Source organism: Lytechinus variegatus, chromosome 17 (genome assembly GCF_018143015.1).
Source record: "Lytechinus variegatus isolate NC3 chromosome 17, Lvar_3.0, whole genome shotgun sequence".
Taxonomy (NCBI): domain Eukaryota; kingdom Metazoa; phylum Echinodermata; class Echinoidea; order Temnopleuroida; family Toxopneustidae; genus Lytechinus; species Lytechinus variegatus.
This window is the reverse complement of record NC_054756.1, coordinates 10,907,261-10,927,676: the sequence shown is the minus strand read 5'-3', so window position 1 is coordinate 10,927,676 and position 20,416 is coordinate 10,907,261. Positions and strand designations below refer to the sequence as shown.

General features: G+C 37.9%; 1 protein-coding gene across 16 annotated transcripts in view; it reads right to left on the bottom strand.

Moving 5' to 3' along the window:
• The window catches only part of LOC121431099 (protein 4.1-like), a 90,993-nt gene that overhangs the window by 4,499 nt on the left and 66,078 nt on the right, over positions 1-20,416 (bottom strand). For 8 of the 16 annotated variants that reach the window (XM_041628581.1, XM_041628586.1, XM_041628590.1 and 5 more), the window contains 5 exons: positions 20,288-20,401; positions 15,401-15,862; positions 13,002-13,286; positions 12,273-12,353; positions 6,103-6,129 (listed from right to left, as the gene is read on the bottom strand). In XM_041628581.1, coding sequence (XP_041484515.1) covers positions 6,103-6,129; positions 12,273-12,353; positions 13,002-13,286; positions 15,401-15,862; positions 20,288-20,401 — 969 coding nt within the window. Of the gene's footprint in view, positions 1-4,069; positions 4,127-6,102; positions 6,130-12,272; positions 12,354-13,001; positions 13,287-15,400; positions 15,863-20,287; positions 20,402-20,416 lie in introns of those variants that run through there. The other 8 variants (XM_041628596.1, XM_041628597.1, XM_041628593.1 and 5 more) reach the window with 7 other exon arrangements.

Genomic DNA, 20,416 nt, shown 5'->3' with positions numbered 1-20,416 from the left:
CTTCATCTTTTAGGATTGAACAAAACACCTTTTTTGAACCATTTAAACCAATCGTAATATCACTTTGGAGATGGAAACATATATGGTTCTGTTTTGAAAGAAATAAAAAAATCTTCACTCCACGATAAGCTTCTTTATATCTCGGTTTGTGACACAGCCAAAACCATTTCAAATGGAAGCAAGATGGCAACTTTTCTTTTTAAATACACACACATGCTACAGGCAAAACATAGCAAGACAGATTATGCAAACAAAAACAATGGTATCCTTCATTCTGAGAGGACTTCACGCAAGGCAACCAAGAAGCTAGCGGAAGCAGCGGCACTACATAACATCGTCTGAAGACTAAATAGAGACATGTTTTCTACACTTATCATTCAGCATATCAGTTGTATGAGGTGATCTATGATAGAGGTATATACTACTAAACATTGCAGAATAAGGCATTACTTATTGCTTTATCTTGCTCGATGGTAAAGCATGGTTAAAAAGTGGAATGAGGCCTGAAGCTACAGCAGGCCTGCCAGTTACTCTTTTCTTCCAGAAGTTACATGTACTCCGTTTTTAAGACTTTTTATCAACCCAAAAGAGGAGCACTCCATTTTTCCTTTAAGACAAAATGTATGTACTTCTGTGGTGGGGTATGGGTGTAAGAGTAATAGAGTTAATCAAAAATTCTCAATGTTTGAATACAAGAATGCTAATCATGTCTTAATTCTAAAAAAGAGAGGGAGAAACACCTGACATCGAGCAGAAAAATTTGCGCCAGGCGAATGGGACTCCTTTTTTTTTCTTTTCAAATGTTGGCAGGCCTGCTTCAGTCACATCAATGAAACCGATTCCAAACCAATCAGTGATATGTTATTGGAAATAAAAATATCGCTTTGATTGGTCTGTAGTTGGATTTTCACTTCTGACTGATGTCAAGGTTGAAGGGGTTGTAACAACCAATACATATTCATTCGATATTGTATTGAGGCAGTTAAATCCCTTCCCATTAAACATTGACTGGGGAGGATTTCATGAAACAAATAGTGATTTTCATTGGCTCTATGCCAATCAGATGCAAGGATTTCAGTGGCTTATAAAAATAACCAGTGGAAATCACTAATTGTTTCATGAATTGCTCCCCAGTAATCAAACTCATTACAGCAACTTGCCAAGTGTGTAATCTTTCATAATCACTTAACCCCAAAAAGGGTGAAACTATTGTAAATTTTGCTTGTAATTATAGTCCCAACACAAATCGTTATTGGTATCACAACAGTTCAAAATTAAAAGAATTATGAAGTAGAATTTCAAAAAAATCTTATTCACAACAATCAGTATTATATTACAATCTCCATGTCACAACAAAGTGTTCCTACATCAATCTTAAAGTCATTTGAATTTTCAATCAGAGAGAATCATGCAAAAACACACTTCATGACATTCCAAAGTTTAAAATCTTCCCTTCTTACACACGTACAGTCACATTTGAAAATAAGAGAGAATTTTTAGAAGGAAAATCATCACACACATGCATTTTCCTCTTATATCCATATCGTGGCTGGGCTGACAAAACCTTGTAACTTGTAATTCAAACATTTTGAGGGCAGCTTAAAAAAGGCTGCATTTCAAAACTATAGCAATGGTGGCAGTACACCCGAATTCACAAATTATAATAGGAAATCTGCATAAACCATGGGTCCAGTCGATGGTTTTCAAACCACCTTTGTGAATTAAGGCCATTTTGTCTGAAAACAGTCTCCTCATACCCGAGAACTCTTTCGAGGCAAAAGAAGGTTGCTACCCATGTTACAACTCTAAAATCCAGCTTATTCTGAGCGATCATCAAAATATTTAAATTGTGAAATACAAGGTTTTATCTGCCCAGCCATGATATGTCTTCATATCAAGCACAATTGAATTCCTTCTGAAGTTCATGACAGTAATGTAAATGAATATTTTTCGAGTAAGAGCTACATCTTAAGCAATAGTTGTCCACAAGTGCACTAGATCTTTCTTTTTTAATGTTATTTTGTTAGATACCATTGGCACCTGAGGACAGGAACTGAAGCTTTGTACATGTATCAAGTGTTCCTAAAACCTTTTACAATACTAAAATATTGAGTTGCTCAAACACATTTTTTGGGGGGGGTGGATCTACGCATTATTTTGTTATCTCTATCCCTATTAAAAATGGCTGAACCCGCTCATAAGAACCAATAGAAATATGTAGATGCAAATTAATATCCGTATGTTTGTTATCCAGCTGTGTATTCCATGAAGACTGTATGGGAGTTTGATGTTTTATGAATATAGGCAAGCCAGAGAATTTATTACTAGTTGTCATTAAAATGAATTTCCACCAACTTGTCAGGGTTTATTCTAAAGTACTTACGTTCTAATCACGTATACCAATAGCAATGAACAAAGAGATTATCAATAACATTATTGGAAAGTTGGCATACAAATTGCATATTCATCATAGCTAAGTTAATATCACATATTAAAGTTAAGATTGGAGCATGAAGACATTGTGCATTTCTGTAATGTGATTGCAGGCATCTATAATTGTCATCATTATCCTATACCAAATCCTGTATGAGAACTTAAAAGGGAATGAACATTTAAATATCTTGTAATTTCCACAATGCAATCACAGGCATCTAAGGGGGTGTTGCATGAAAATATTTGCAATCAATTGCAAATATTCTGTAGTAATTTTACAATTGACTGATCACTTTTAACTGTAGCAAATGAGATTACACTCCTTGTGTCAAGGAGCAGAGTAGCAATCAATCACAAATTTGCAATTAATTGCAAGATACAGCTATATGATTGATAGAGACCAAAAACAGACTTGCCATTGATCGCAAGTTCCTGGCAACACCCCATTAGTCTCATGTCATTCTTGTTTCTCATTCATTTCCATTTCACTATCAATGGCCTGTATTCTGAAGCCCAATTCATCTGAACCCATGGTCAAATGCTAAGGTTTATATATTAACCTGTTGACTACTGAATTGTGTTATTCCCATAGGTGAAATACAGGAACACCCAGTTCCAGTTAGCAATGGGTTAAAATGCATGTATGGTTGAAAATGTTATAACTTTGTTTATGTTGTGCCTCTGTTTACATCTACATTGCATGTTCCTGACATTCAACATATTTTAATATTAAATTTGTTAAAATAGCAAAGAAACAACTACTAGTATTCATCTTACTCAGGACATATTTTTGTCTTGTGTTAGGTGTTAAAATGTAATATGAAGGCTTGCTTTCTGCATTACCCCAGCTACCGGTGTGCTGGCTCAGTTGGTAGAGCGTCCGTCTCACAACCAGGAGTTCAAACTCCGGTCGCGTCAGGCCAAAAGACGTAGAAAGATCGGAGAGGCTGCTACCTTGTTTGGCGTTCAACATTTAAGGGATACAGCCTTGTCAATCTGGCACACCATGGTGGCTGCCGGGCACATGATCAATTGGGCAAAATTGATTTTCGTAATATATCTATATTGAACAATTAAAAAAGTATGGAATTTACTTTGATGAGGAGTGAAGAGGTCTCGGGGCAAACAGGTAACTTTGTGGTATCTTTTTATTTCATTATTCTTTTTTATTTTTTGCTTTGCTTTGTACATGTAGGCCAGTGAATTGTAGGAAAACATTAAGAATTAATTCTTCATTAACTGGTCTAGTGTCTCTTGGTAATTTACTTGTCTCTCAATGTCTCTTTGCCTATTTTATTGTACGAGGTAAGAAACTGCTCATATGCTGTTTAAAAGCCAGACACGGCTGCCAGAATGCAGAAATTTGGAAATTGTTGCTAAATGGTACATGTAGGAAGAGAGCTAATCACTATTACATGAAGATGCAACATGTATCATGAATATTACCATCATTATTACGATGTACATATCAGAATTCTAAAACCAGCAATTTAGACCAAAGTTTTAGCTAAAATGGAGTTCAGAAGAACAGGCCATTGTCCAAACATACATGTACATGTAAGTCACTATCAAATGCACGCAGGCAGAGTACGTATCCAGGCAATGTGCACTATAAACTCATGTCAGGCTTTACTACCTTCTAGCGCTCAGTTCGCCATTAAGAGGTCATCTAGACCTCTGTATCTGAGGGGGCCTGCGTTTGAACACACGGTAAACAATGGTCAATTACAAATTACACTAGAGTAATGTCCAGCTACGGTCAAAATTTGTGTATAAAGACCACCCTTTGGAGAAAAAAAAGTGGTTTCTAGGAGCAGCAGGGTCTTTATAGGCAGGTTCCAGTATATAGAGAATATTACAATGGAAATCCAAATTTGTTGGGTGTCAAAAAGCTGTTCGTGAAGTCACACAAAAATTTACGAAGGACTGGAACATGTACTTGGGTCTTAATTCAGCTACATAGGGATATATCATTTAGCACAAAAAATAGTCACCAGTCAGGTGTAACTTAGCACCAGCTGTATCATACCGTTTTCAGTAACTCATGTTTTTTTATATCCACACTAAGCCATCACTAGAATAGTCCACGTCACAAGCGCTCAGTAACTGTAGCAGATCCACGCTCCTTTTGATAAAAGCTGCACAAAAATAGCCTGGGCATGGCGTGGGCTATTTTAGCCTGCATCATTCATAAACTCAAAATTTTACCACTTAGCCCAGGCCTGGTCTGGATCAGTGAGTTACTGAAAGCGGTATAAAACGTCCACCCTGGAGTCTTTACAGATGGGTGGTCCTTCTACACGGATGTTCACTAAAGCAGGGTTGACTGTACATGTACATCTAAATCTACGAACAATAGAAGAATAGGAATCACCATATAATACAATCCCCCCGCTTTAATATATTGACCAAAATTAAGTGGCTTTGCATTTGAGTATGTGTGCATACCACTGTATGATATTCATTTTGACATATCTATATTAAATTAAAACGCTAATGGGAAATTAACATTTTGTGTATGCATGTTAACGGGCCTACAGTACATTAACATCTACCGGTATCTTTATGTTCATCAAATCATGATAATATAAATGTACATAAATGTTAACTTGCAAGTAAAATAGGATGCTATATATATATATATGTTACATATACATGTATTAAAAAGCATTTTGCTTTGGGATTATTTTGGGATATTGGGAGTTCCATTTCCCAGCACCTACTGTATGCATTCTAAACATTACTGCAATTATTGCATTTTGAGAATCAAGCAACTTTAGTAGTGTAATAGAATACTTGTATGGAGGCCCGAACATACCATTGGGCATGAAGCATGAAACAGGAAATGATAATTGAATAATTCCAATTGATGGAATTAATGATAGAGGGTTCAATGCAGGTTGTTTATTTCCCTTCTGAAATTGTAGAAAAAGGAGCCATTTCTTCACCATGTTCCTTCTTTTTCATTAGCTACATTTACATATTTCCTATAACCCCTAAAATGGTTGGCATGTAATGTACATGTACAGCAGAATGGGTACTTTTCAGCTTTTGACCTCTGCACCCCCATCCTCCCAATATTCAACTGCCAGACAACCTTTATCATGGCAGGTATCCATCCAGTCATGGCATTCGGAATGAAAATGGTGCAAGAGACACTTTCATACAAGAACTTAAGTAAAGTGTGTTTATTATAAACTTATGGTTGCGAGAAGTATCAGCACATTAATTGAACATTTGCAAATGACTGCAAGACTAATGGTTGATTTCTGGGACCCCTAGTAGATTTGCAAGTTTCTTATAATGCCCCATCAGACCACAGATTAATAGTGGCGGATCCAGGAGGGGACGCAAGAGGTGAGCATTCCCCTTGATAATTTGAAAATTGCCCAATGAAAATACATACTGGTAAAGCTAACTCTGAAAAACTGGTAATCTCCACCCATTCTTTTTTTGTCAAATTTGCCATTTGCACCCCCTCTATATCAAAATCCTGGATCCACCACTAATTAAAGATAAACCCCCACTTCAGAATACAGGCTCTTTGAGGACCTACATGGAGGGATAAGGAACGGAGACAGGATGAGGAATGGGATGGGAGTTGGAATGATCGGGGATGCATTGCAACGAGTAAAAGCCTAGAATGTAGATGATTAATGTATGACTTACAGCTCGTACTTGGGCATCGGCCGCCTCCTGGGAAAGAAGCAAAAACATCTCAACTCAAGAAGAAAACTCATCTTTACTCGCAAAGCTCGACTATCAACAAGGCACCTTACCGAAAGGTCGGAGCCGCATCTTTCGCAAGGAATCTTGCAAGCGTTTTTCATCGCTCAACCTCACATTTCATTTCATCAGGTAATGCGTGGAAACCGACTTTAAAGAGATGCAAAGGACCTTCCTGGTAAGATTCATTTTAAAGGTGCAGCCACACTTTTGATAAGGTGCCTTAGATTACTAAATAGGGACTAGGGCAAGGTCTTTCATTGTAATTGCCAATAATTCAATTTATCTTTGAATATCAGACATTCTTTGTAGTGTACATGTACACTTGCTATTCATACATAATTCTTTCACTTTAGATACCTGTACTCAATAATGACTGGATAATCATTACACCATAACCATTTACTATTAACATGAGAACGGAAAGCCCAGTGGTTTTGTATGTTTTATGACTATGGTACATCCAAAATGCTATTGGATAAATTCTGAATTGTGGAAATAACTATGAACACAATCCTTAAAAAAAAAGATGAGGAAGGTGAGATGCAATGGCTGATTGTGATGAAACATTCACAGAATTTCTCAAAATGAAAAGAAAAATAAAAATCACATGTAAATGTGAATGGATGCCATCACTCCACTTTTTTTTCCTTTCTTTTTTGAGGGCCCTGTAATCTGTGTATGGATGAATTGTAAAATAAAAAATTAATTTCACTTAATAAATGACCTGGTTTGAAATAGTCTTTTTTTTTTGGGGGGGGGGGTTGGTAAATTCAATATATTACAATGCATGGATTAAACAAGGTATAATTCAATTTTTATAAATAATAAGAATCTACATCAGTACGATAACCAGCATTTCGCTCAGGCACTACAATAATCACACACACTTAGTACCTTTGAATTCCCTCAATGATATGTAATAATTGGATAACATTCCTTGACTACAGTTTCTACGTTAGTGCCAAGCCATTACAGCCTTGTGGCGATGCTACCTACACTGTATGAGATAGACACGATGACACTCTATGCAAAGGCCGTATATGCTTGACATTGCTGATTACTTCATTATCCAGGGAGAAAAAAATACATGTACATTGGGGGCTCGGGCAATTTTCCCACCAAAATGCTCAAAAAAGAAAAGAGCCTGGAAAATCCCAATTCACTGAAATGTCAGAGCACATTCAATTTTGGAAACTCGTGAAAAGTAGCCCCTGAAAATAAAGAAAAAATTATATTTTACTAGACATGGTCCATATTGACCCAATACCTACAACACATCCAGAAACATTGATTTTCAATTATAATGTACTCTTCTCTGAAAGACTTGTAACACTTTCTAAGATCCACTGACACAAGATTCTCACTGACATTCTACAGTTTTGAAGCCGAAGCGAAAGTCACGGTCGATCAAACTAACTGCTAATGCTGGCCAAACTAACAGCCATTATTGGCTAAATCTACATGTAGGTACATCATTAATCATCAAATGCATTATACACAAAAGTTCACATAAAAATCTAATATTTCTATCTCCCAATAACCATTCCTATATAAGCACAGGGGGATGTTTCACAAAGTTGTTTGTATAAAGTTAAGACCTACTTTAAGAATGACTCGTGATCCTTTTTGTGGTAAATAAACATCATTCCCCTGTTATGGCCATTGGTGATTATTCAGCACATAAGGATCATCAGTCGTTCTTAAAGTCTCTATTAACTTACATGGACCAACGGATTTTTAAAACATCCACCTGGGGCCCCATTAAAATAAAAAGTGACAATTGTAACTTTGCCATTATGGCAGCTACAATAGTAAAGTTAGAACAGTTGTAACTCTTTCTATACGAAACCGGCCCCAAGTCCCTTTTAGGCAGCCTAAAACAAGTTGTGACAATCAGATCTCCTTTGCCACAAGCATGATTTACAGGGGCTTTCTAAACCCCAAAATAATTCTTTGCCTATTCCGAAATGAGGGGATAAGAAAAAAGAAGCAATGCTGAGCAAAATTCCTGTTGGAAGGTGTGGCAAACGATGGCTCAGACTTTTTTGTTAAGTTACCTACGAGGTCATTGCTCCTTTAGGACCTTTGACAAAATACGAAAGAACCATACATGTCAGCCATCGCATACACATACAGTATTTACCATTACTATGCATATGTACATTGTATGTTGAAGCAACTGACATACACATAAAAGCCAGGCATGAATGTTCATACTGGATATACACACAATACACACAAAGGCCTGTATTTAAATTGCACCATGGTAAAAAATCATGAACTATGCAGATTTCTTGTATTATCAGGCATGAATTGAGCACCCTATGCCAGAAGTTTGTATTTATAATTGGAATTTTCTTAACGATGAAATAAGCATCATCATGATGTGGAAGAGGTTCATTGTGGTGAAGGATTGAGTAGAAGAAATAACCAGTTGTCTCACGATGTAGCAAACGTAGTAGGAAAGCTCGCCAAGGGCTTAACTTTTCAGTAGCCCCGAAGCGTGTTCCCGCTACCGAGATTGTTGCGAAGGTGGAATCCTCCATCCGTTCGCTTGATGCCGAAACCATCGGCTCTGTAAGGAGAGAGATAAATGCTATCCTCTCCTCCGCCGAACCGCCTAAATCGAACATTACTCCCGGCATGCGCAAAGCCTTGAAATCGCTCAAGGAAGACAAGTCTATTATGATTTTGCCAGCAGACAAAGGCCGCGCCAGTGTTATTCTGGACACCGATGTCTACCGCGCCAAGATGTCCGAGTTAATCGAATCCGGCCCCTATCACGCTATCGGGAAGGACCCGACCGATCGCCTCTCCCGCAAGCTTTCCACTATTCTTCGCGGCTTTAACAAGAATGGTAACATCGATGATTCTACCTACCGGAAGCTAAAACCGTCGCAGAAGCAACCGCCCAGGATCTATGGACTACCTAAGATCCACAAAGCTGACATCCCGCTTCGTCCGATTGTGTCATGTGTGAGTTCGTTTGCTTACAACACGTCTAAGTATCTCGCTGATATTCTTGCTCTCTTAGTCGGTTCCAATGGGCATGCTGTCCATAACTCCGCGTCGTTTGTTGATTTCCTGCGCAGCGAAACCATACAGGAACATGAGGTCATGGTTTCATTTGATGTGGTATCATTGTTTACCAATGTACCCATCGACGCCGCATGCAAGGTCGCACTTAGCAGGCTCGAACATGATGAGAGCCTACCCGAGCGCACACAGTTATCTCCGGCCCAGGTAACTGAGCTTTTGAGTTTTGTTTTGCAATCTACATATTTCATGTTTTCCGGCAATTTCTACGAACAGCAAGAAGGAGCAGCCATGGGCAGCCCTGTTTCCGCGGTGATCGCTAACCTGTTCATGTAAGCTTTTGAGGAACGTGCGCTGAGTAGTTGCCCGCCCGACTGCGCCCCTAGAGTTTGGAAGCGATACGTAGATGACACGTTTATCATCACGCATAGATCCGCCGTAGATGACCTTTTGAGCCACATGAATTCGCAGCAGCCCTCCATCCGTTTTACCATGGAGATGGAGTGCAACGAGCGCATTGCCTTTCTAGACACTTTGGTGCACCGTGACACCAGCGGCCGACTGTACACCACCGTATACAGGAAGCCCACGCACACCGATCAGTACATTGCTTATGATTCGCATCACCCGAAGTCCGTTAAGCGCGGGGTAGTGAAGTGTCTTTACGACAGAGCTTCACGCATCGTTACTAAGCCCCATTGCACAGCTACAGAGAAGCAACACATCACCTCGGCTTATTTCTAACGGTTACCCGCGCTCCTTCGTTAACCGCGTCGCTAAGAAGAAGAGCGCCCCGTCCGAACAGCTTGCGCAATTTAAATCCGCTATAGTAATCCCGTTTGTTGATGGTATCGCGCATCTTCTCCGCCGGCGCTTGGAGAGGCATGGCATCCGAGTTATATTTAAGTCCGACAGCATCCGCAGCCAGCTGGTCCGTCCGAAAGACCGCCCGATCCCCGACAGACGCGATGGGGTTGTTTATAAGATCCCTTGCTCGACCTGCAACAAAGTCTACATCGGTGAGACTGGTAGACCTGTGGGGGAACGCATGAAGGAACATCGCCGTGATGTTCGGCTTAGGCGCACTGATAGCTCTGCTGTTGCAGAACATGCTTGGGACTCCGATCATCCACCTAACTGGGATGAGGTCAGCTGCATCGCCAATGATAAGCATTGGTATACGCGGCGCATTAAGGAAGCGATCCAGATCCGTTTGCACCCGAGCAATATCAACAGGGACAGCGGCATTGAGATCCCTGATGAATGGTTACCTACCATCCGACGGCATACTGCATCCACGGTTCACAGCGCGCGGCGCCCGCACCAGCGGGTGCCTGACACCAGCGTGGACGCTGATTGGCCGGCTGCATCGGCCAATCACAGCGCGCGGTGCACGCCCGAGCGGGCACCAAGCACCAGCGCGGACCCTGATTGGCCAGCGGCTCCGGCCAATCACAGCGCGGCTCACGCCCGAGTGGAGCCGGACAATAGCTCCCGACGCTATATAACCCGTGCGCAGCAGCGTCTTTGCTCATTGCCTGACGAAGTCTAGCAGCTTGCAGACGAAACGTCGCTTTCCTACTACGTTTGCTACATCGTGAGACAACTGGTTATTTCTTCTACTCAAGCATCATCATGTATACAAAATCTGCATAATCCATGGTTTCACACCATGGTACAAATGAAACCACTTATGAGAATATGGACCATAACAATCTGTCGGGCTGTGTAACAAGTATCTGCTGAAAGGAAGCCCTAGGGCAGTTTTATGAAAACTGTGGGATATACTTAAGACACTTGCAATTAATTGCAAAATAAATTGTACATGTAGGTCCCAAATATCAATCACAACACAAGTCTTCGAGTGTGTAGACCTGATATAGGGTAAATTTCATAGGTAACTATGTTTTTAAAGCTAAAATTTCAAAATGTGTCCTATAAATGAATTTGCAATTGCTATAAATCCATAAAGATCGACAATACAGATTACTATTATTGCAAAACAGAACAGAATGTATAGCCATGCCATGAATGCTGGAAGCCATTCTTTGCTAAAAAATAATAAAATAAAATTTAAAAAATCTAGGCATTAATGATAACAGCCATGTTACAGCCATACTGCGCAAAAATTCTAAGAAAAAAAGAACAGACATCAAAAATAGTTGTTGATTACTTGTATGACATAAAGTTACATTTACATCAAATTCATTCTCCTATTTTGTATAAAAAAATTGTATTCTTTTTTTAATTAGAAAGACGCAGTAGGGATACATATTCTGATAAAGAATTATATGAAAGTGTAAAAAGGGTTATTCAAAAACATGATATGAAGTATTGATATTTGATCAGTGCAGTTTCATGGTGGTTATAGCTAAAAGTAAAGGGTGTTGAGCAAAATTTCAATTTTTCCATACCTCTGATAAAATCAGACAAATATTTCAAAGCATTGGTTAATTACAAATACAGAACAGATAACAGATATATTCTTGCAAAGTACACAATGACATACTCTGCAATGATTTTTGTTTTGAATTCTAGGTAAAGCCAATTTACAAGTCAATTTCAAGCTGCACAAATAGAGAATGACCATTAATCCTTAACACAAAAGAAATCACTGATTGCTCTACAATGGGTGATTTCAAGTTCTTGGCCTTGGTGTTGGTGATGCAATTCCCCTAGCTCTAAAACTTATTCAGAGTTAGTAAAACTGGTCCAGACCACATTATTGAAATCTCAACAACTAGTATGAGACATTTCGGGGCCATCTTCATTCTATGTTTGGTGTTATAATTGACCAAACACCAACACCGAAAGGTCAACACTGAACTTGAAATCACCCAGTATGTAAAGCCCGGTGGGTGTTTCATTGAGCTGTTTGTAAGTTACGAGAGACTTTACCAACGACTGGTGACCCTTTGTTAGGAACTTAATCTACACCAATGACAATCTTGTGTGTATCATGTACCAAAAGAAGGGATCACCAGTCATTTGTATAAATATTCATATCTATAGACATAGTGATTTCAAGTTACTAGACATGTACATGCATACAGATAAAGAATGGGTTTTTATACCTTATCATGATCTAAGTCACCGTCTGCCTGGATAACAATCTTCTTCTCAACCCTCGTCTCGGTCAGCTCGCCCTTTACAGTCTGATAATGAAAAGGGGAGAAACGATCATGGTCATAGTTCATTCATATGATACTAAAGATGATAGATTATCATCATAATTATTATTATTAACAACAATTACAATGCCATCACTGATATGCTACTGTTATCTATAAACATAATTCTATTACCAATATATGTACATGTACTTGTTTGTCATTAATGTCAATTGGTTAGGTAAAATTGTAAATGAAATGACGAGTTTTTATTTTTTTTTATGTATGAAATTGTATCAATCATGAAAATAAAATCTTTTTTTTTTTCATAATAGTCTGCATAATTACCTATAAAAAAAATCATACTGTAACTTCAATTTTATGAGTTACCTGGAAATAGGAAGTATTTACTTCTAAGAATACAAACAAAAATGAAAACATTTCCCCAGAGCTTCCACACTCCCCCTCACCACCATCGCCATCATCAAATCACAAAAATCTGTTCTACATGTACATGTAGTTTCAGGACTTTTGTGACATTGTCACAAGTTTCAGTCTACATACTGCGAAGTGTGCTGCTATTCCTTTCCTCATTTTCATCATCACCACCACCATTGTCAACAGCATCAAAATCATCATCACCATAATCATCATCAACATAATCCTCATCGTAAGACCCCCCATCCCTCTGACCTTGGTAATGTGAGTGGTGGTCGTCATCGACCTCGTCTCACTGGTCATGGTCTGCGCGCTGATCAATGTCCCCGGATCCTCCTCCCCATCGACCGCATCCTCGGGGTCCTTCTCGTAGGTGATGGTGGTGTTCTCCGTCTTGACGTAGGGGACGTCCCTGGTCAGCTTGGAGTCGTCCTCACTGCTCTGCTGCTGCTGGACCAGCATGGCCGTCTTGACGAACGGTGAGACCTCGTCCTCCTGCTCCGGCTGGGCAGCAGCCATCATCTCCTCCTCCTCTTCGTCCTGTAGAGAATAAACACACAACTGTGTCAGCATCATACCCGAGGGGGGGGGGTTAACAGGGGCTCAGGGAAATTTTGCCCAGAATATGCTAAAAGAAGCCCTAGAAAATTGAACGAGGGTCCTGGAATGCATTGAAGAAAGATTTGCGATCAAACGCAACCACAAAAATCAAATGCAACTTGACTTTCAAACCAATGAAATGTACATATTAGAGACTCGTGTTTTAATAATTTTGTAAGTTGCGATGAACCGCAACTCTTTTGGCAATTGCCCCAGGAAAAACCCTCGTTCAATGCTACGATAAAGCTTCATAATCAATGTTGCAGATTCAGATTGATTGCGAAAGAAGCCCCCTAAAAATTATTTTGTCTAAATCAGACGATTCCATCGATCTGTAATACGATCCATAGATTGTTAAAACTATGCATCCCACAATCTACAAAAACTGAGGACAGCACATACAAGGCTTATTTCATAACTGTGGCAATAATGGCAACCACTCACTGTCGAAAAGCATTCATCATATTTTGATTCATACCCAAGTCACATTTTCTCTATGGCGGCCACACGGCGAGTCGAAAACAGCTGTTTTATTCATTAATATTCAAACCAACTATTTGAACATGTACATGTAGCTATTACAAAAAAACCTGTTAAAATGGCTGTTTTCGACTCGCTGTACGGCTGCCATGGAGCAAAGGTTACTTAGGTATAAGAACTCTTTCTAGACAAAAGAAAGTTGCAACATGTTATGTCACAACTCTAAAATACAACCTCTTCTACGCTGTCTGAAAAGTCCTGGAATTTGAGATGTGTAGTTCTAACAGCCACCTAGATTATTTTTACCTGGCTTAGAATGAAATATTAATATGGCCTGCTTGTAGGCAACTACATGGTTTAAATTGTTCAAATGGTTTGTTGTAATATTTACTCTAAATGCTCACATGCATGCTATTCAAAGTTCATGTTACTACATTGATCTGAGGGCCTCTAAATCACTAGGATTTAGCTATTTTGTATAAGAGTCTCAAATAAGTTAAATAGTCATGATTTAACTTTGTATTTTGCCTCAAATTCACATCTTCAAATTTTTTACTCTTCAATTCATTGCAAAATGAAGATTATCCTGAAATAAATGTACCCTTTTAATCTATTCATCATACATCTATTTTAAAATTAAAAAACTTATTCTTTCAGAGGTGTGTTTATTAATGTTAGCTTTGGAGGGTTTTGAAACAACAAAAGATGTCGAAGTCAACAGACACGCTTATAAAAAAGTAAAATTCGAAATGTTCTGTCAAAACAGCATCACAGATCATTCACCGTCAGATTGACATTATAAATAACAATGAAAACTAAACTCATGGTCATGATCATGAAAGATATGAAGACAAAGATGAATGAGGTTGAAAAATGTATCAGACGGTCCCCTCATTGAGATACAAAAATTCATATCCTCTTCAGATCAAATTCATGAATGGTAAATTGACATGACAATTTAATGAATATTCATTCACTAAATGTTTCAGATAGTTCCCTCATTAATTACTATATCACAGTTCATAACCTCTTCAGATCTATTCCATAAATGGTTATGACGTAATTGGCGATTCATGAATATTCATTCACTACTCTAAAGCACCACATTCACCTCAATTTCCATTCATATTAGGCTCTTTTAGGGTGAAGCGAGGGATAAACTTTCAAAACCTGAATTCATAAACTACACACTGCACACAAAGGAAACACCTTTCAATAAAAACTTGTCATAACATAAATTTGTAGAGCTAAAGATGGCCAAGTTATCTGTTAAAGTAAATACACAAGGAACCCGTATAGAAAATATGAGATGAATCATGATTTAATGTCAGCATTGCATTAGATTGATTACTGCTCTGGATGGAGATACTGCAAGTAATTATCATTAGTATTGTCATTAGGTTTTAGTTTTATCTTGGTTGGATGGATTTCACCTTGGAACCCTGTGACAAGATGAAGAATAAGCAAAATGGAAAATGAAAATGAAAAATAAGATGCAGTTAGAAAAACCCCAAATACAGACACACACAATGAAGACAATGAGACCATGCGTGAGGTTTGTAAGCATCTCAAACCTGGTCTTCTTCTTCGTCCTGCTTATCAACATCCAGGCGGATTACCATGGCAACATCCCCGCCAAAACGTGCATCAAGGTCAGGGGTCGATTCAACCCCAGTGACTTCCTCTTTTGCTACCGCTTCCTCGACCACCAGTTCCTGCTGATTGAATTCAGGCTCCTTGACTGGTTCGGGCTGGTCAGAACCGGACTGGGCTGGTTCTGGCTGGTATGTACGGGGTAGGAGTGGTGGGTCAGGAGAATCATCCCTGTCGGATCTGGCGTCTTCAGGGGTCAAATCGGCTTCGGGTTGTCCCGGTTCCTCCTGGTCAACGTCCGTCTCCTTGACCAATTCAAGTTGGTCGGAAAGGACCAGGACCGGTTCTGACAGGTCAGCGGTGACCCTGTCAGGGGTCAATACTTCCTCATGGATCACTTCTTGAGGAGACTGGTCTGGAATGACCTGATCAGCTTCGGGCTGCTGTAAAGGTCAATGAGATAGTGACCAGTTAGAATGACCGATAGCAAAGTTGGAGCCATGGTGAACCTCTTCCAAAACCAATAATAATATGGATCTTCAATCTTCAAGGTTTTTAAGTCTATTCTGATGGCTTGATCATCTATCATTGTCATTCTTTTTCTGGTGGGAGGGAGGGGACTGTTTCTCAGCTTCTACTAAGAACAATAACTGATCAAAGTGACCAGTCAGTTCTGGCAAGTTCAGACCCTGACGATTATAAAAGGTGCATGTTTATTTTTTCTGATATTCTTTACGGGGGGAGGAGGAATTGGTAAATGTCAGATTTGAAATAAAGTAAACAGAATATTTGTCTTTGAGGAACCGGTATATCCTGAATGGGTGCATAATGCAATAACACTGGAAGGGGCATGACTGGCTCCAACTTTACTTTGTACCAATATATATATAAATGTTGTTCGTGAATAGCGATTAACCCATGTTGCACTACTTATTACCTTGAAATTAGAGTAAGTTCAATCAAGTTAGAAACATCCAACCACATACCGTACATGTATATATGTATTCCATCATGATTCTTTTGAAGAAATAAACACAATACAAATGGTACGTTACCCCCTAAATAAAAACAACATACAGTACATCACTTTTGAAGTTTTTGAGCAATGCTAATCGGTCAGAATGTTACTGCACTTAGTTACTTTCTTTTGTGTGAAAATGGAATTGATCCATTCAGTCACATACATGTATGAATGAGCACAAAAGAGTAATTCTAAGGTTTTAAATTGATTTGGTGTTTTCCCCCCTGGTGAATAACGTTGAAGTGTTGTGCTTACTAAATATTTATTGCTTGACAAATCACACTTGCCCCGACACTTTTTAGAGGAATATATTCAGCTTTCGTGAATTTTGAATTGTTAAATAAATCCAGATCATTTTTTAATTTAAAAAAAAACAAAATCCAATTTTGCAACCAAATAGTTTTATCAATTTTTTCATTTTGATACCCAACAGCTTACTTTAATAATGAGGTTGGGTAAGAATGCTAATAAAAGGTAGGAAGCACTAACATTCCTTCTCCTTGGGTATAAATTACATTTTATGTGAACACCGAAATGTGGAAATTTTGCTTTTACTAGAAAAACTTTTACTAGGCCTGCACACTTCTTCCAAGTTAACTTTAGTAGTTAAACACCTTTAAAACAGTAACTCAATTTTTAGGGAGAACTTTCCTTTTGCACTGTGTTTAGTTCTGCTAAAGATCAGAAATTCATTTCAATTTGTAGCAAAAATGATGTTAAATAAATAAAATGTCCAGCAATTCATCATTGCTTTAATACATAATTTTTAAATAAAGTTAGTTATCCTAAATATTTTAGAAACTATTGATATCAAGGTTTATACAGAATTATACACAATATATAGAGATAGATAACATTACAAAATGACTAATTATAAATTTTGTGAATTATATACATGTACAATGTAATAATAGATATAGAAAGTCAGATAAATACACCATTATAAGCTGAAATTATGAGCAAAAGTGAGATTATATGTAATACTGATATGCTACAATGATGCGCTAAACATTTGAAACTATAAAGACACAAGAATATGGCACCAAGATATTATATCATGGAAAGCTGCTTAAGGAAATGAAGCAAAAAAAGAAATAGGATATTAAAGAAAATAAGGCAAATTATTGAATGAAGTCCTGTTTTCCCAACAAAACAAGGTCTAGACCTTCAATGGAATGATTGAGAATGAACTCCACGTAATATAGAAATGAAAATGTAAAAATTAGGAAGGAGTGAGAGTTTAAATGCTTGAAAAATCATAAATACAAAATCTAGTTGACTACATATATACATGTATGTACATTTCTAATTTGAGTATTTTGTTATTGTACGAGCACCAGAAGAAAAACAATTTATAGCCATGATTATGACCTTTAAATGTTTCAAACACATCAAATACAGTAAGGCATTATGAATAGGACAAATTTCTTTGGAAGAACAAATGTCTATCAACTCCCATACAAAAACATGTATACAAGAGAATGCTATTCTGAACTGCTTAAACACTTTAGCACTGAGTTGCTTGCAAGGTAAGATTTCTACCATACAATAAAATATTTGGGTTTCCTTTACTTTTCTATTTCATTGTTTCATCAGGTTTTTTTATGAGTAGGCAAACAATTTTGAAGTATTTTGAAAGGTGAAAACTGCAATTACTATTTTATGTGTATATGTTATACAGCGCATGCAAGTTGTCCCCTTTAGAAAGTGGCTAGCCAAATATTCTTAATCAAGAAACGCTGTTCACATTTATTTCATTGCTTGGCTATTACAACCAACATCATTAAAGAAAAGAAAATCTCAGAAAAAGCTTGATTTTAGAGATCCAATACATGTATGTCATAAGTGGCAACCTTCATTTCTACAGGGAGCATTTCCACAACATTATTCATCCAATTATTTGTCAGATCTGTGAACCTTCCTTGATTTTGATTGGCTGAGAAGCAAAGTTCCAATGTCAGATGTTTAAAACATCTGACAAGCCTTCAATGAAACAAACCCCAGGAATCAGAAGACAGTCTACGGAAATATGAGATTGTCATACAGGTATGTCTAAACTACAACATATTGTAAGCTGCCTGCTAATTTTTCAATATAAAGATATTCATTAACCCTTTGAACCCTGAATTATTTGGGGTGGTTGTGACATACACCCTGAATTATTTGCACACAGATGACTTCTCGACCACATTCATACAATCCTCCATGATTCGAGACCTAACAGCACCTCCCCCCCCCCTAGTACCCGGCCCGAGCCGGCTAAAGTTGTTTGGCTTCTCGTAGACCTAGTCTACAATCAGAAATATCAAATTTAGTGTCTGTTTTGGGCTCAAAATCACTGTTTTCACCAAAGTGAGGTATACCAATTGCTTCCCCATAGTAAGCACGTGACTCGCCGCGTATTACCGCACCTACGACACGAGCAATCACAAAAAAGTGGCATATTTTGAAGCTTAATCCTTCCGAAATCATTGCCGACATTGACTGAAATTATCGACTAAATATTCCTACACGTACTAGAAAGATGACGTCATTTTAGAAGATCACCTGACATGTAGAATCCATGCTTTTGAAATCACATGACTGTAGGCCGGTATTCCGGCCTATCGGGTATTTGCGTGTTTTCTGGCAGGCTGGGATTCCGGCCTATCGGGTTCAAAGGGTTAAGAAATCACTACTTTTTCATCAATGCTGCAGTCACATTTTCCCTCAAGATGGCTGAACAGCGAGCTGTTTTATACATTTCATTTAAACCACTTACATGTATATGTTGCAGGTACAAAAAATGTTAAAAATGGCCGTTTTCGACTAGCCGCACGGCCGCTGTAAGGGAAATGTGACTGCGCCATTACTTTCATTGGCTACTACTACATGAATTGCATATTTACAAACAATGGTGATTTGTTTTTGGACCCTATTGATGAAAACAATGACACAGTGCAATGTGTAGTGAAACATGATTTCACAAAAACTTCAGACAAAACAAAAGAAAACTACATGAATTACACTACATTAAAATGCACAAAAGTAATATCTTATATATATGCTTTCCGATCAATTTTGGTGATTTTTTTTTGTTGAGAAATACATTATTTAACTAAAACGAACCATTTCCTTCCACTAAAAGTCCTCTATTGATGAATTTGTCTTTAAACATTTTTTTTCCAAATATACTGAAATACATGTATATCAATATATTGTTAAATTATCAGCGTTAGTTGTTTAAATTCAGGATTTAAATGGGGTGGCTGGAAGACTGCACACAGCTTTTCATTACATCGGAAAGAAATATTAGATTTTGTATACATTGAGGAGCATTAAGAACAGCATTTCCTTTGCAATATCTTTGTACACAAATGATTAGCAATAGGAAATTATAAACACAAACCCTATGACATTTTTCCTTGATGATTTTGTTAATAGAAAAAAAGATTATGTCATCTTTCAAGAATAGAAGAGCATTCACTCTGTGATTTATTTTCAGAGGGAAGTTTACAAGGGGGTAACCCCTTTTCTCCTCCAAATTGGCAACTAACTGTTAACAGCAACCCTCTATTTCTTCATGAAAAAAAAGGGAAACCATGAGCTGAGGAATCACTGCCACATGCTCTTCTGCCCTTTAAAAGTTGATATGAGATAATTATTGCATGATTTAACAGCAGTTATTATGAAATATAACATACAGGAACATAGTATATTAAGATATATGAATAGATATATATATGTGTGTATAGAAGAAAAATATAAAGGGCAGTAGTTGAAAATACATGTATGTGAATGAAAAAGAAAGCTCTAGGGCTTATTTGATGAGATTTCTACTTGTGCTTTGATGATGATGTCATAATACCTCATTTGCATAATCATCAGTGATGAATGTTTTGACGGTAGTGGTAGTAATAATCTCCGGTTCCTCGTGGATGTGAAGCCGTGTCGGCTCACCTTCCAACAATAACACTGGTTGCTATGGAAACAAAAC